General features: G+C 36.4%; 3 protein-coding genes across 4 annotated transcripts; 1 reads left to right on the top strand and 2 right to left on the bottom strand.

Annotated features, from left to right (window-relative positions):
• Nucleotides 1–504: 504 nt before the first annotated feature.
• Nucleotides 505–2193, top strand: LOC111781692 (protein WUSCHEL). Its single transcript, XM_023662379.1, has 3 exons — nt 505–943; nt 1058–1140; nt 1703–2193. The coding sequence occupies exons 1-3, from the start codon at nt 505–507 to the stop codon at nt 2069–2071; spliced, it is 891 nt and encodes a 296-aa protein (XP_023518147.1). The 3' UTR covers nt 2072–2193.
• Nucleotides 2194–4108: 1915 nt separating this feature from the next.
• Nucleotides 4109–9144, bottom strand: LOC111782054 (protein ANTHESIS POMOTING FACTOR 1). Of its 2 annotated transcripts, XM_023662829.1 has the most exons (11): nt 9000–9144; nt 8830–8921; nt 8490–8590; nt 8295–8395; nt 8144–8210; nt 7914–8013; nt 7687–7800; nt 7438–7575; nt 7244–7328; nt 5118–5167; nt 4109–4721 (listed from the first exon to the last, which is right to left on the bottom strand). In XM_023662829.1, the coding sequence occupies exons 1-11, from the start codon at nt 9004–9006 to the stop codon at nt 4578–4580; spliced, it is 999 nt and encodes a 332-aa protein (XP_023518597.1). In that variant the 5' UTR covers nt 9007–9144; the 3' UTR covers nt 4109–4577. The 2 variants fall into 2 exon arrangements, with proteins under 2 accessions (XP_023518597.1, XP_023518598.1); XM_023662830.1 differs by lacking the exon at nt 9000–9144 and having other exon boundaries at nt 8862–8921.
• Nucleotides 9145–9876: 732 nt separating this feature from the next.
• LOC111782253 (WEB family protein At3g51220-like) lies at nt 9877–10699 on the bottom strand. Its single transcript, XM_023663090.1, has 2 exons — nt 10496–10699; nt 9877–10320 (listed from the first exon to the last, which is right to left on the bottom strand). The coding sequence occupies exons 1-2, from the start codon at nt 10643–10645 to the stop codon at nt 9895–9897; spliced, it is 576 nt and encodes a 191-aa protein (XP_023518858.1). The 5' UTR covers nt 10646–10699; the 3' UTR covers nt 9877–9894.
• Between the last annotated feature and the right edge of the window lie 90 nt (nt 10700–10789).

The raw sequence follows: 10789 nt of genomic DNA on the forward strand, positions 1-10789 counted from the left end.
CCCCCCCCTCCTCCCTCAGGCCCCAACCCTCTCATCTGAACAACAACAAGAAGAAGATGATGAACAGAAGATGTTTTTACAGTTTTACTCATGAAAATCTTTGATATCTACAGAAATATCACTGCGGTGAAAAGATAGAATAGAATAGAATGGAAGGGATTGATGAATAAATAAATAAATAAATAAATAAATAAATAAATTTTCATTTATAAACAAAAATATCAAAACCTACAAATATTCATTCATTCATTCAAAACCCCTCTCGTAAATATNTAAAAAAAAAAAAAAAGAAAAAAGAAAAAAAGAAAAAAAAAAGAAACTGATTCCCACTCTTTCTAAGCCCTCTTTTGTCCCTTCCCTTTTTATGATCATCTCTCTCTGTGTCATCTTCAGTCCTTCTCTCACAGATTTGGTGTGTGATTTCACTCCATGTGCCACTCTTTCATTATAAAAACTGTTCCTTTTGGGGTTTTATTATGAGGGTTTTTGAATTTGATATCATCAATGGATCATCAAAAGGCAGCTGCTCAGGGGAGCGAAGAAGGAAGCAACGGCAAAGGGGGGTTTGTGTGCCGGCAAAGCAGCACTCGGTGGACGCCCACGACCGACCAAATTAGAATCTTGAAGGAGCTTTATTACAACAATGGAGTTCGGTCCCCAAGCGCCGATCAAATCCAGAGGATCTCTGCTCGCCTTAGACAGTACGGTAAAATTGAAGGCAAGAACGTTTTTTATTGGTTTCAGAACCATAAGGCTCGTGAAAGACAGAAGAAAAGGTTCACTTCTTCTGCCTCTGATCATCTTCATCATCATCAACAACAACAACAAATTCCTGTTCCTAAACAACAACAACAACAACAACAACAGCTGCAATCTTCCTTAATTTCTTCGAAGCCTGAAGATTCCTCTTCCTCTCCTTTGTTCCACACCAAATACCCTCCAAGTATACCCTTTTTTGGGTCTTGATTCTTCTTCTTGTTCTTCGTTTTGTTTTGTTCGTATGAAGATCTTATGTTTTCTTTTTTTTTGTCTTGTTTTTGTGTTGGTTCTTCTGCAGCTCCATCTTCTTCGGTTATGGTGGCTGTCGGCCATATGGGAAATTACGGATATGGGTCTACCACTTTCGAGAACAGTTTTAGAGTAAGCTCTTTACACTCGAGGAAATAATCATACGTTTATAAGTAAGGAATACGTTAGTTAGCTTTTTTAGTAAGCTCAAAGTAAAGTCACGAGAGCTTACACTCAAAGTTGATAATATTATCACTTAAAAGTCGTAATTCCTAACATTTACGTAACCTGCTAAAATTCATATGATCCGATAATACCCTTCTCTTCAAACCCTCTAAAAATTGAAATTTTGTTGTGTGGAGAGTCGTGATTCCTAAAATTGATATGATCGACAATACCCACCTCTTCAAACTCTCTAAAAATTGAAATTTTGTTATGTGGAGATTCGTGGTTCCTAAAGTTAATATGATAGTTAATACCCACCTCTTCAAACCCTCTAAAAATTGAAATTTTGTTTTGTAGAGAGTTGTGATTCTCATAATTGATATGATCGGCAATACCCGCCTCTTCAAACCCTCTAAAAATTGAAATTTTGTTTCGTGGAGAGTCGTGATTCCTAAAATTGATATGATCGGCAATACCCACCTCTTCAAACCCTCCAAAAATTGATTTTTTTTTCTATGTGTATGTTTAGGAGTGTTCGATATCATCGGGAGGAAGTAGCAGCATGGTGGGGTCTCGTCGGAGCCACCACATGGGGTCGTGGATCGGCGTTGATCCATATTCTTCACCGGCATCCGCGGCGGCGACTGTATTTGAAAAGACTAAATATGTTGAAGAATCCATGGAAGACGAGGAGCAAGAGATAGAAACTCTCCCCCTTTTTCCCATCCATGATGACCGGAGTCTCGGCGGCTTCTGCAGCATGAAGCCGAAATATTCGGACGGCTACTATACTACCACTTGGTACGGCCGCTCCGACGACGGCGCCACCGGTTCGAGGACTTCGCTGGAGCTCAGCCTCAACTCTTACGCTGCCATCTCACCGGATGACGCAATCTGATGAAACCCATAAAGTAATCTTAAATTATGATGTTAATTAATCCCAGCTGAGGAAATGGGTTTGCCTTAATTTCTAATTAATTAGGTACTGAAAAACTGAAATTAAGAATATCTTTGTCTCTTATTATATGATCCCGACCGTGGAAGCCCTGTTTCCCTTGTGTTTTTTAAGATAAACATTATAATTTAGAGCCATAAAAATCCAAAAATAATTATATCCCGNAAAAAAAAAAAAAAAAAAAAACAAACTTTTTTAAAATATTAGTCAATTTGAAAAATAAACACCAAAAATATTTTATATTTGATTGAGGTTTTTTTTTTTTAATTAAAAAAATATTTTTATCTAATATGTGATTTGTTCTAATTTTATAACACAAATATTATGTTAATTGTAATAGATATAATGGAATAAATGAAGTAAAATTGTATAAATGACCAATAAGTATAAAATGATCAGTAAAATGGTTCAAAACTGAGTCTCCAACATCCACTTTTTAATATAGTGAAGATAAAGCCCTTATTTTAGAAAATGATACATTTTACTTCTATAGTTTTATTTTTAAATGTTAATTCTAACAAACAAAAAAAAAATTGTAATTTTTCTTCAATAATATTTTAATCTTTTTTATGAGCTTAATGGGTCGTTAAATTGTTCTAATTTGATGTCTAATAGATACTTAACATAATCATTCTTTCTTAAATATTCACGAATTTATTACAAACAAAATTAAAACTATCAAATACAATATTTAATTTATATTCAATAAATTAATTAGTTTTTTAAAATTTATTTTTTTAATTTAAAAAAATTAGGGTTTTGTGGGGGAAGGGGAGGAGAATCATGGGGTTGGGGTAATGGTAATGGTACAGTTTGTAGAAAAGATTTTGCAATGATTTGAAATTGAATAAGTGGAAGAGAGAGTAATGTATGGTATGGTTAGTATAGTATAGTGTAGCAGTGTAAGTGAATAGAATGAAATGATGAGAGATAGAGAATGTCTATGCAGCCGTTTTCATAGACAGTATATATTTTGAAGTTTGAACCACTTTTCTTCGTAAATTGCACTTTATTATTTCACATTTTCTTTTCTTTTCTCATTCACCTTTTCTAACACCATTTTCTCAACCTACTTTATTTATTGATCAATTTTTAGTGTATGCAACATTGGGGTCAAATGTGTCCTACCTTGAACGAAGAGAGAGTAATGTATGGACGTCAAGTTCGAATCTTGGCCTTTCTTATCTGCCAACAACCTACACAGTTGAAAACCAATCGTTGTGCGACTCTAATAGATAGACATTCAGGGCATTCGGTGAATAAATTATCGAAAAGAAATTGCTCTCCTTTTATGAAAGTGCAATACTCTTCAATAATGGAAATGATCAAATGAAACTAAAAGCAAACTTTTTATTGTGAATTTAAAAGTGGGGTCGGGGTCTCCATCCCAGGATGCTTGTAAAATGAGGCATTGAGATAAGGTCCCAATCAAAAAGATATTGGGCGGGGATGCGTTTCTCTGTTTGGTTTGACAAATTGTCATACTTTATGGCTTCCGAATGACTCTAATGAGCTTTAGGGAGGTGAGAGAGTCCACATGAGAGAGAGGGGAGGGGAGGGGGAGTGAAGAAAAAGTGAAGAGAGCTTCTCTTCTATTCATGGCTGATAGGTACACTAAAAATTTAGTTGTGGATCGAAGAAGATCTTCAAAGCTTTTTGAGGCTTCCAGTACGTAATGTCCTTTACCAGTAACATGGGGCAAATGACATGCACTCACGCATGCCCTTTTTTCTTCTTTTCATTTGCAATTTAGAGCTTTTCAAAAGATCAAATCTCCCTTCCATTTTGGCTCTCTTATTTTCATCACAACTGACACTTCTTCTGCACTATATTCCTCCATGCTCTTTCTGCAACAACCCCCCTTTTCTTCTACCTGTTACTCCAACACATTTCAGAAAAGAAATGGAAATTTTGGTTAGGTATGAATTATATAACATACAGAAGAAAAACAACTATGTTACCATTTTTAACCTTACCAAGTGCAAATAGAGAATACAGTATGTTACAAGGGAGATACGTACGTACACTCATGCTTGTAGAGCCTTTGACCTGTGAATACTCGACCCAAAAACAAAAACAAAAAATTCGGATGCTTCAAATCAATAATGGGATTGTGAACATATTGGTTCTATAATCACGTATCAGCTTAAGAACAGTCTTCCTTTCATGATTTACATCTTTTAGATACTTTCTATCAGAGTAAGCTAGTTAAAAGATCAAGCGTTGATGTCGGGCGGCTAGTTAAGCACCAATAATGATTATGGAAACCTTGTTTTGGTGATAACCAAAGATACAATGCAGAGTTCCTGCTCCTTTTCTTTTGTACATCCTCTCTGAGACAAGATTTGAAAAAGAGGATGCTATCTACAGGTTGCCATGTCCCCCATGACTGATGTTAGAGAGGTCGTTTCACCGGCGTTTAACGAAGATGATGCAAATCACAAGATTTCTACTTTCTGTCTACGTATGCTCCCAGTTTAGACAAATCAGGTATCCAAAATGACAGTTCAGAAGATCCAGTCGCAAACATTAGACTTCCCGGAGCCCACTTTATGACGGGAGGTTCCATTTCAGAACTCATCCAGCTTGCAACCTGGGTGGGACATAAACACAGAAGTAATAAAACGAAGGGCCTGTTAAGTATCGAATTCTTAAGCATGCTGTTAAAAAGATATCTAATCCTCAATTTAATGACAATTGATACATTCAGCGGTCATGGTAATGAACTTGCATTTGATATCCAATTATAATTCGTACCAAAACTAAAACATTCAAACTGTTTATCTTAGACAAAGATAGAATAGCGACGCATAACAAGATTCTGATCTGAGTTACGGCAATTAGAATCCTCTGTCATTTACTTGTTCTATGAAGTCACGCGATATGATGTTTTGGACCACAATAATGTAACAACTGATTGGTGGGAAATTATGAAAGGAAAAGTTGAATGTGGAAAAAAAAAAGGAATAAAGTTGGGAACTTTCAATACCTCTTTTCCACTCCTTACACTCCATGCATAAACACTGCCATCTCCCGAACCTGTCACATGCGCAAACACCAAAAAGGTTAAGAGTGCAAAAGTGAAAACAGTACTAAACTCTTCATTGAATTCGTTTTTATGCCCCTCCCTTCCTCCAATCTGAATAAGTCACTATTGGCCTTTTACTTTGATATATAATCACTAAATTGAAGATGGATGAGACTTCATGTGAGATATCGCCACACAGTTTAGTAATAATATACTTCACAAAAGTGCAACAAGGGCGGATTACATTACTTGGCCAGCCTTTCAAGAGGGCTGTTCTCTCCATACAAGGACGTTCTCAACAGCGAAAAATCTGATAAACCCCCAAAAGAGAACAACTAAAACATAAAAAGGCCAACACAAGGCTAACTGTACGAAATGGATAAAAATAGCTACAATAAGACATATTTGATGTATTTCCCTTATAACCCCTCCTCGCAAACATTTGGACAACCAGGGGCCTAACATCACCCTGTGGGGTCTTGAACACCATGTCCTCAAGGTGCAGTTCGGGAAATCTAGTGCTAGTCATTCGACAACTCCCATATCGATTCATGCATTGGTAGGTTCTTCCATTCAACCAGCAGACGAGTACATCTTGAGGTTCTAGCACCCATTCAAACTTGTCCAACAGTATAGGATCCTCGGGTTGAACCAGATGTGTCTCCTCCACGACTTTTTTGAGTTGAGATATGCAAAATACTTGATGAATTGTGGCTTGTAGGGGTAGCTCGAGCTTGTAGACCACTTTGCCAGTCCGGCTAATGACTCAATAGAGACCAAAATACTTCGGGGATCGTCTCTCAATAAGGCGTCACACCATCAACTATTGTCCGTACGACCTAAGCTTCAAATAGACCCAATCTCCCTCGACAAATTTTATTTTGGTCCTTCATTGATTTGCAATTTTTTTCATTCAATCTTGGGCCATAACCAGATGGTTTCAGCCTCGTAAGGACCACATCTCTCTTAGTCAACTGTTGATCCAAGGTAACATTGTTGGGTATTTAAGACCCAAAAAACATCACGGGAGGAGGTGATCTGCCATAGACGGCTTGAAAAAATGTGGTGTTAATGGAGGCGTGGAAGGTCATATTGTACTAGAATTCTACCCATGCCAACCAATTCACCCATTATTTGGGTTTTTTTCATGGCAAAAACAACGTAGATATGTCTCCAAGCACTTATTGACAAACTCGATTTGAAGCTCACCACAACAACTATTAGTTACTCTGATTCTGTTAGGCAATAAATTTTGACTTACCCTTATGCTTGGAACAACCATACGTCTAGATCTATTCTTGAAAAACAGCATTTCAACTTTTTAAAATTGGCTCTAATCATTGGTTAAGACTTTTGGGTCCCTTATTGCACCGTTTTTCGCTCTAGTCTCCCTTGGAGTTCTTCTTTTTCTGGGAAGAGGCTCCCTCTAGCGAGCATTCTAGCTCGCCTCCTCAACTCTATGATACTTTTGTAACCAAAAGGGCAATCACCTTTTGACTTTATGTAAGTTGGTCCATCAGTTTCCAATGCTTTCCTCAGTCTCCCTATCTCCTTCTTATTGTTATCACAACTTTCTTTGAGTTGTAGTTGCACCATACCTCATGTCTTCCCCACCTTGAAACTTGCTCTAGTAACAATTTGTGAGGTATCTCCCCACAACTTAGTAATTTACTTCACAAAATTGCCATAAGGGCAAATTGCAGTACTTAGCCACCCTTTTGTGAGGGTCATTCTCCTTACAAAAGCGCTCTCAATAGCTAAAAACCAGATGAACCCCCAAAAGAAAGCAACTGAAAGATAAAAAGGCAAACACAAGGCTACCTGTACAAAACGGCTACATTAAGACATAATCAATGTATTTCCCTTATTGCCCCTCCTAGCATATGTTTTGACAATTGGGGGCTTTACATTTCAAGTACTATAGAATATAGGTGAGTATATTCACACTAGAACATCAAAGTATACATGAAAACATCTACAAGCTATCTTTAAAAGATTGAATGAGTGTGAGCTACAAGAAGTTTATATTACAGCTGGATATAGTTTTGGATTTTGATCCGACAAACACAAGCAGGAAACATGCATACCTGATATCACAAACATTCCCTCCGGGCTAAAAGATGCCTCCAACGTTGAATTGCTTGAAATGGGTTTTACATTGTACGTGGATAACTACATAAACAATGCAAGTAATAGCACATGTGAGACAATTTGAGCATACAAGTAATAATGTTAACCACCTAAACATGAGAAAGATTAAAATAAAAATAAAAAAACTCACTAGTGTTCCTCGAAAAGAATCAAGAACATGAATATGCCCATCAGAAGTTGTCAACAACATGAGTCTCCCATCATTGCTGAACTTTACAACATTTGTGTCAGATACGTCTTCCCCAACAGAAAATATATCAAAAGGACCCTATAACTTAGAAAAATTTCACCATATCAGAAGATCCAGGAAAACACTTACAAAAGAAGAATAGGCCTTAAAGTTAACTATATATATGTGTAAATAACGGTCTTTCCAAACCTTCTCATATTTGCGAGAATCAAACATCCTTATGTAACCTCCATAGGCAATAGCAAAAACTACACCTTGTTCGTCGTAAGCAGTAGTTGGCTTTCCTTGTACACGCAAAAGACCCTAACAAACGGGCATGCTCAAATTAAGTTGATGAATGTTCTATTCCCATTGGAGTGGAGAAGGGAGGGGAGAGATGAGAGCTAACACTGAGCTTCTAATGTCTATTACATTACCTGGCATTTCTCTGCCCTTTGATCCCAAAGCAAAACAGTTTGATCAAGAGAGCCGGATATAAAGCATTCTTTGCGAGCACATAAGCTGAGTGATACAACTCTAGAAAGGGAAACCAAAAAGTTGCTCTTCTTGTTCGTAAATGATTCCATTAGAAGAAGATAAAAAAATACAGAGCCATGGACACAATGAAAACAAACACACAAAGAAATAGAAGAAACGAGCAATAAACCTGTCGTGGTGTCCTTTAAAGTACCGCAGATACTTATTGTCGTTCAAGGAGAGAAGCCGCAGAGATTCTAAGGAAATAAATTTATAATTAACATAAAATAGTTGAGTGAATTTGCATATGAAAGCAGATACGTTCCAGTATTTAACATTACCATCCCACCCATTTTTTGAAGAATAAATCACTGTTGTAGGATGAGAAGTGAAGCAAACCAGATCAACCCCATACTTTTTGCTGTTAATTGTTTTCAAACATCTGGAACCACAAAAAACCCCAAAACAATGAGATGGAGGGAACACGAAGAGTTGTTGAAAACAATCTAAACTGAGGTGATTAAAGAGGCACATACGTTGCACTGCCAACATCATAAAGTCGGATGGATTCATCATCACTTGCAGTCACCAGATAGCTTGAAGTCCTATGAAAGTCCATTGAACTGATTCTACCATTCTGAGAGTAATAATTGAGGGGGGGAATGACATCAAAATCAAAAACTACAACACTAAGCTACAATATGACCAAAACACCAAAAAAAAACGACAGAGAGAGGTGAGGAAATGCCGGAGAACCATTGGCTAATCCATTTACTAAGCACTGAACGTTCAAACGCTCATCATATATCCGTCAGAAATCTTTATCATAATCGTTCACAAAATTCAATTATAAACTTGAGAATTGAAAGGAAGTACATAGTCTCTGAATGTCATGCCGACTTCCATACTCTGAAGCGTTTCTTCGGTTAGCTCCAGAGACACTTTCTCCTCCCTTTCGGATTGAGCCCCTGAATCAATTATTAATTAAAGTTATCCATGCCAGACCTGAAATTTCTTCAAAGATTAACAAAAATAACTGCACTAACCTCCCATTGATGAAAATTTAGCACTCCTCTTCCAAATCTGATGATGATCTCTAAGAAACGAATTCCGATCAGTTTCTTGCCCTAGCAGTAAACGTATTCAACCGCCTAAAATGGTCGCGGGAAACAAAGATACGAAAAGCTTACCGTCCGATCGGGCTCTTCTATTGGATTGGAACTCTTCTCTAACGGCCCAACTTTCGACCCAGATTGATGATTGTGGACTACAGCTAATATTCTAATAAAAATACTTACGTATAAATATATATTTTAAAAAAATAATTTAGGTATTTTAAAAATAAATTTTATAATTTTTTTATAATTTTTTTTTATGACGGATCTTAATAAAGAGTGCGAGTGTTTCCCATAAAAGGTTGTGTTCAACATCTCGATCCTTTTGAAGAAATAAGAAATCTCTCAACCCGAGATCCAGACAACCGTGGTTATTCCAAATTTTTAATAATAATCAACTTGATCATTTACTGAATAATATTAATATTGGGCAACACTGTATGATCGATTATATTTTATTCTATAATAATTAAATAAATATTTTGTATGCACTAAGAACGGGTCATCAATAATGTAAATTAAACATTTAAGAAATTAAATTTACAATATAGTTTAATATCGTAAATTTTATGCCTTATCAACTATGTGACGATTCACCCATTTGTAGTGTTAAAACTTTAAATTTTTCAAATTTCGAACTTAAAACACGAGAATAAACNAATTCGGAAACCCTTATTTGGGTCGTTTGAAGTACTTGCTAAAAAAAAAGCGTCTTCTTGATGGGACTATCAAAAAGATTAAAAAAAAGCATGCAAGACCCGTATCAAATTCGCATGCCTAATTAATCGGCTAAAGCCATAAATCAAAATAATCACAACAATTAAGCTTATTGATGATTTTTCTTCTTTTTGGTGAAAAATCGTCCAATCAAATAGGCTAAAGATTTTTTCTTCGGCTTCTTAGTCGAAGACGGAGACAATGATGACTTTTGAGCTATGGACTCATATTTCACAGATATGTTTCGGTTCAATTCAAGAGGGACTGCAAATTTAACGCTTCTCTTTTTCTGCAACATGTTCGTGTTGTTTTCTTTCTTATTCTGTACGAATTTTGGATCTTTGTCGACGTTGGAATGGATTGCCATTGTTGGTGAAAGAGGATGCTCGTGGTGCGGTTTTTCATGTTCGGTTGATTTGAGTTGTTTGAGTTCTTGCTTGGTGCGTTCGAGCTCGTCTTTGAGAGATTGAAGGCAGAAAGCTAGTAGATTGTTCTCTCCATTTTGCTTGGTTTGCGATTCTCCCACTTCCACCCTCTGATAAAACAACATTATTATATGAAATATATATATATATATATATATATATATATATATATATATATTTTAATTCATGTAATATTAAAAAAAATAATTTAAAACTAAACAAGTTTTTAGGCATAAATTGTAATAAGAATAATTAATATTAATAAATAAAAATTAAAATACGTACTTCCTTCATTTTCTTGGCATAAATTTCCCCCACCAAAATTCTTTCTCCGAACAACATGACGGCCTCTTTAACGGACTTGAACGGAGCTCTAGTGTCAATCTCCGCTCTACCTTGCACAACCAGCCGCTCGCCGCCGTGTTCTCCGTCCATGGTCGCTGTAGAGCCGCCGCTGAAACCTCCGTAGGGGAACTGTGATGAAAATTGAGTGTGAAGAGATGGATAAAGTGCGGTGGGTTTTAAAGGGGTTGAAAATGGAGGAGGTTAATGAAATTGATTAGGGAGTTTTTTAGTTTT

The sequence above is a fragment of the Cucurbita pepo genome, chromosome LG19 (genome assembly GCF_002806865.2).
Source record: "Cucurbita pepo subsp. pepo cultivar mu-cu-16 chromosome LG19, ASM280686v2, whole genome shotgun sequence".
NCBI classification, from domain to species: domain Eukaryota; kingdom Viridiplantae; phylum Streptophyta; class Magnoliopsida; order Cucurbitales; family Cucurbitaceae; genus Cucurbita; species Cucurbita pepo.

Coding starts and splice junctions, on each gene's coding strand:
- LOC111781692 (XM_023662379.1), top strand. CDS start 505: ATGGATCATCAAAAGGCAGCTGCTCAGGGGAGCGAAGAAGGAAGCAAC. Junction 944..1,057: donor CCACACCAAATACCCTCCAA/GTATACCCTTTT, acceptor GTTCTTCTGCAG/CTCCATCTTCTTCGGTTATG. Junction 1,141..1,702: donor CTTTCGAGAACAGTTTTAGA/GTAAGCTCTTTA, acceptor GTGTATGTTTAG/GAGTGTTCGATATCATCGGG.
- LOC111782054 (XM_023662829.1), bottom strand. Junction 7,576..7,686: donor ATTCTCGCAAATATGAGAAG/GTTTGGAAAGAC, acceptor TCTAAGTTATAG/GGTCCTTTTGATATATTTTC. Junction 5,168..7,243: donor GGGAATGTTTGTGATATCAG/GTATGCATGTTT, acceptor CGCATGTGACAG/GTTCGGGAGATGGCAGTGTT.
- LOC111782253 (XM_023663090.1), bottom strand. CDS start 10,645: ATGGACGGAGAACACGGCGGCGAGCGGCTGGTTGTGCAAGGTAGAGCG. Junction 10,321..10,495: donor ATGCCAAGAAAATGAAGGAA/GTACGTATTTTA, acceptor TTGTTTTATCAG/AGGGTGGAAGTGGGAGAATC.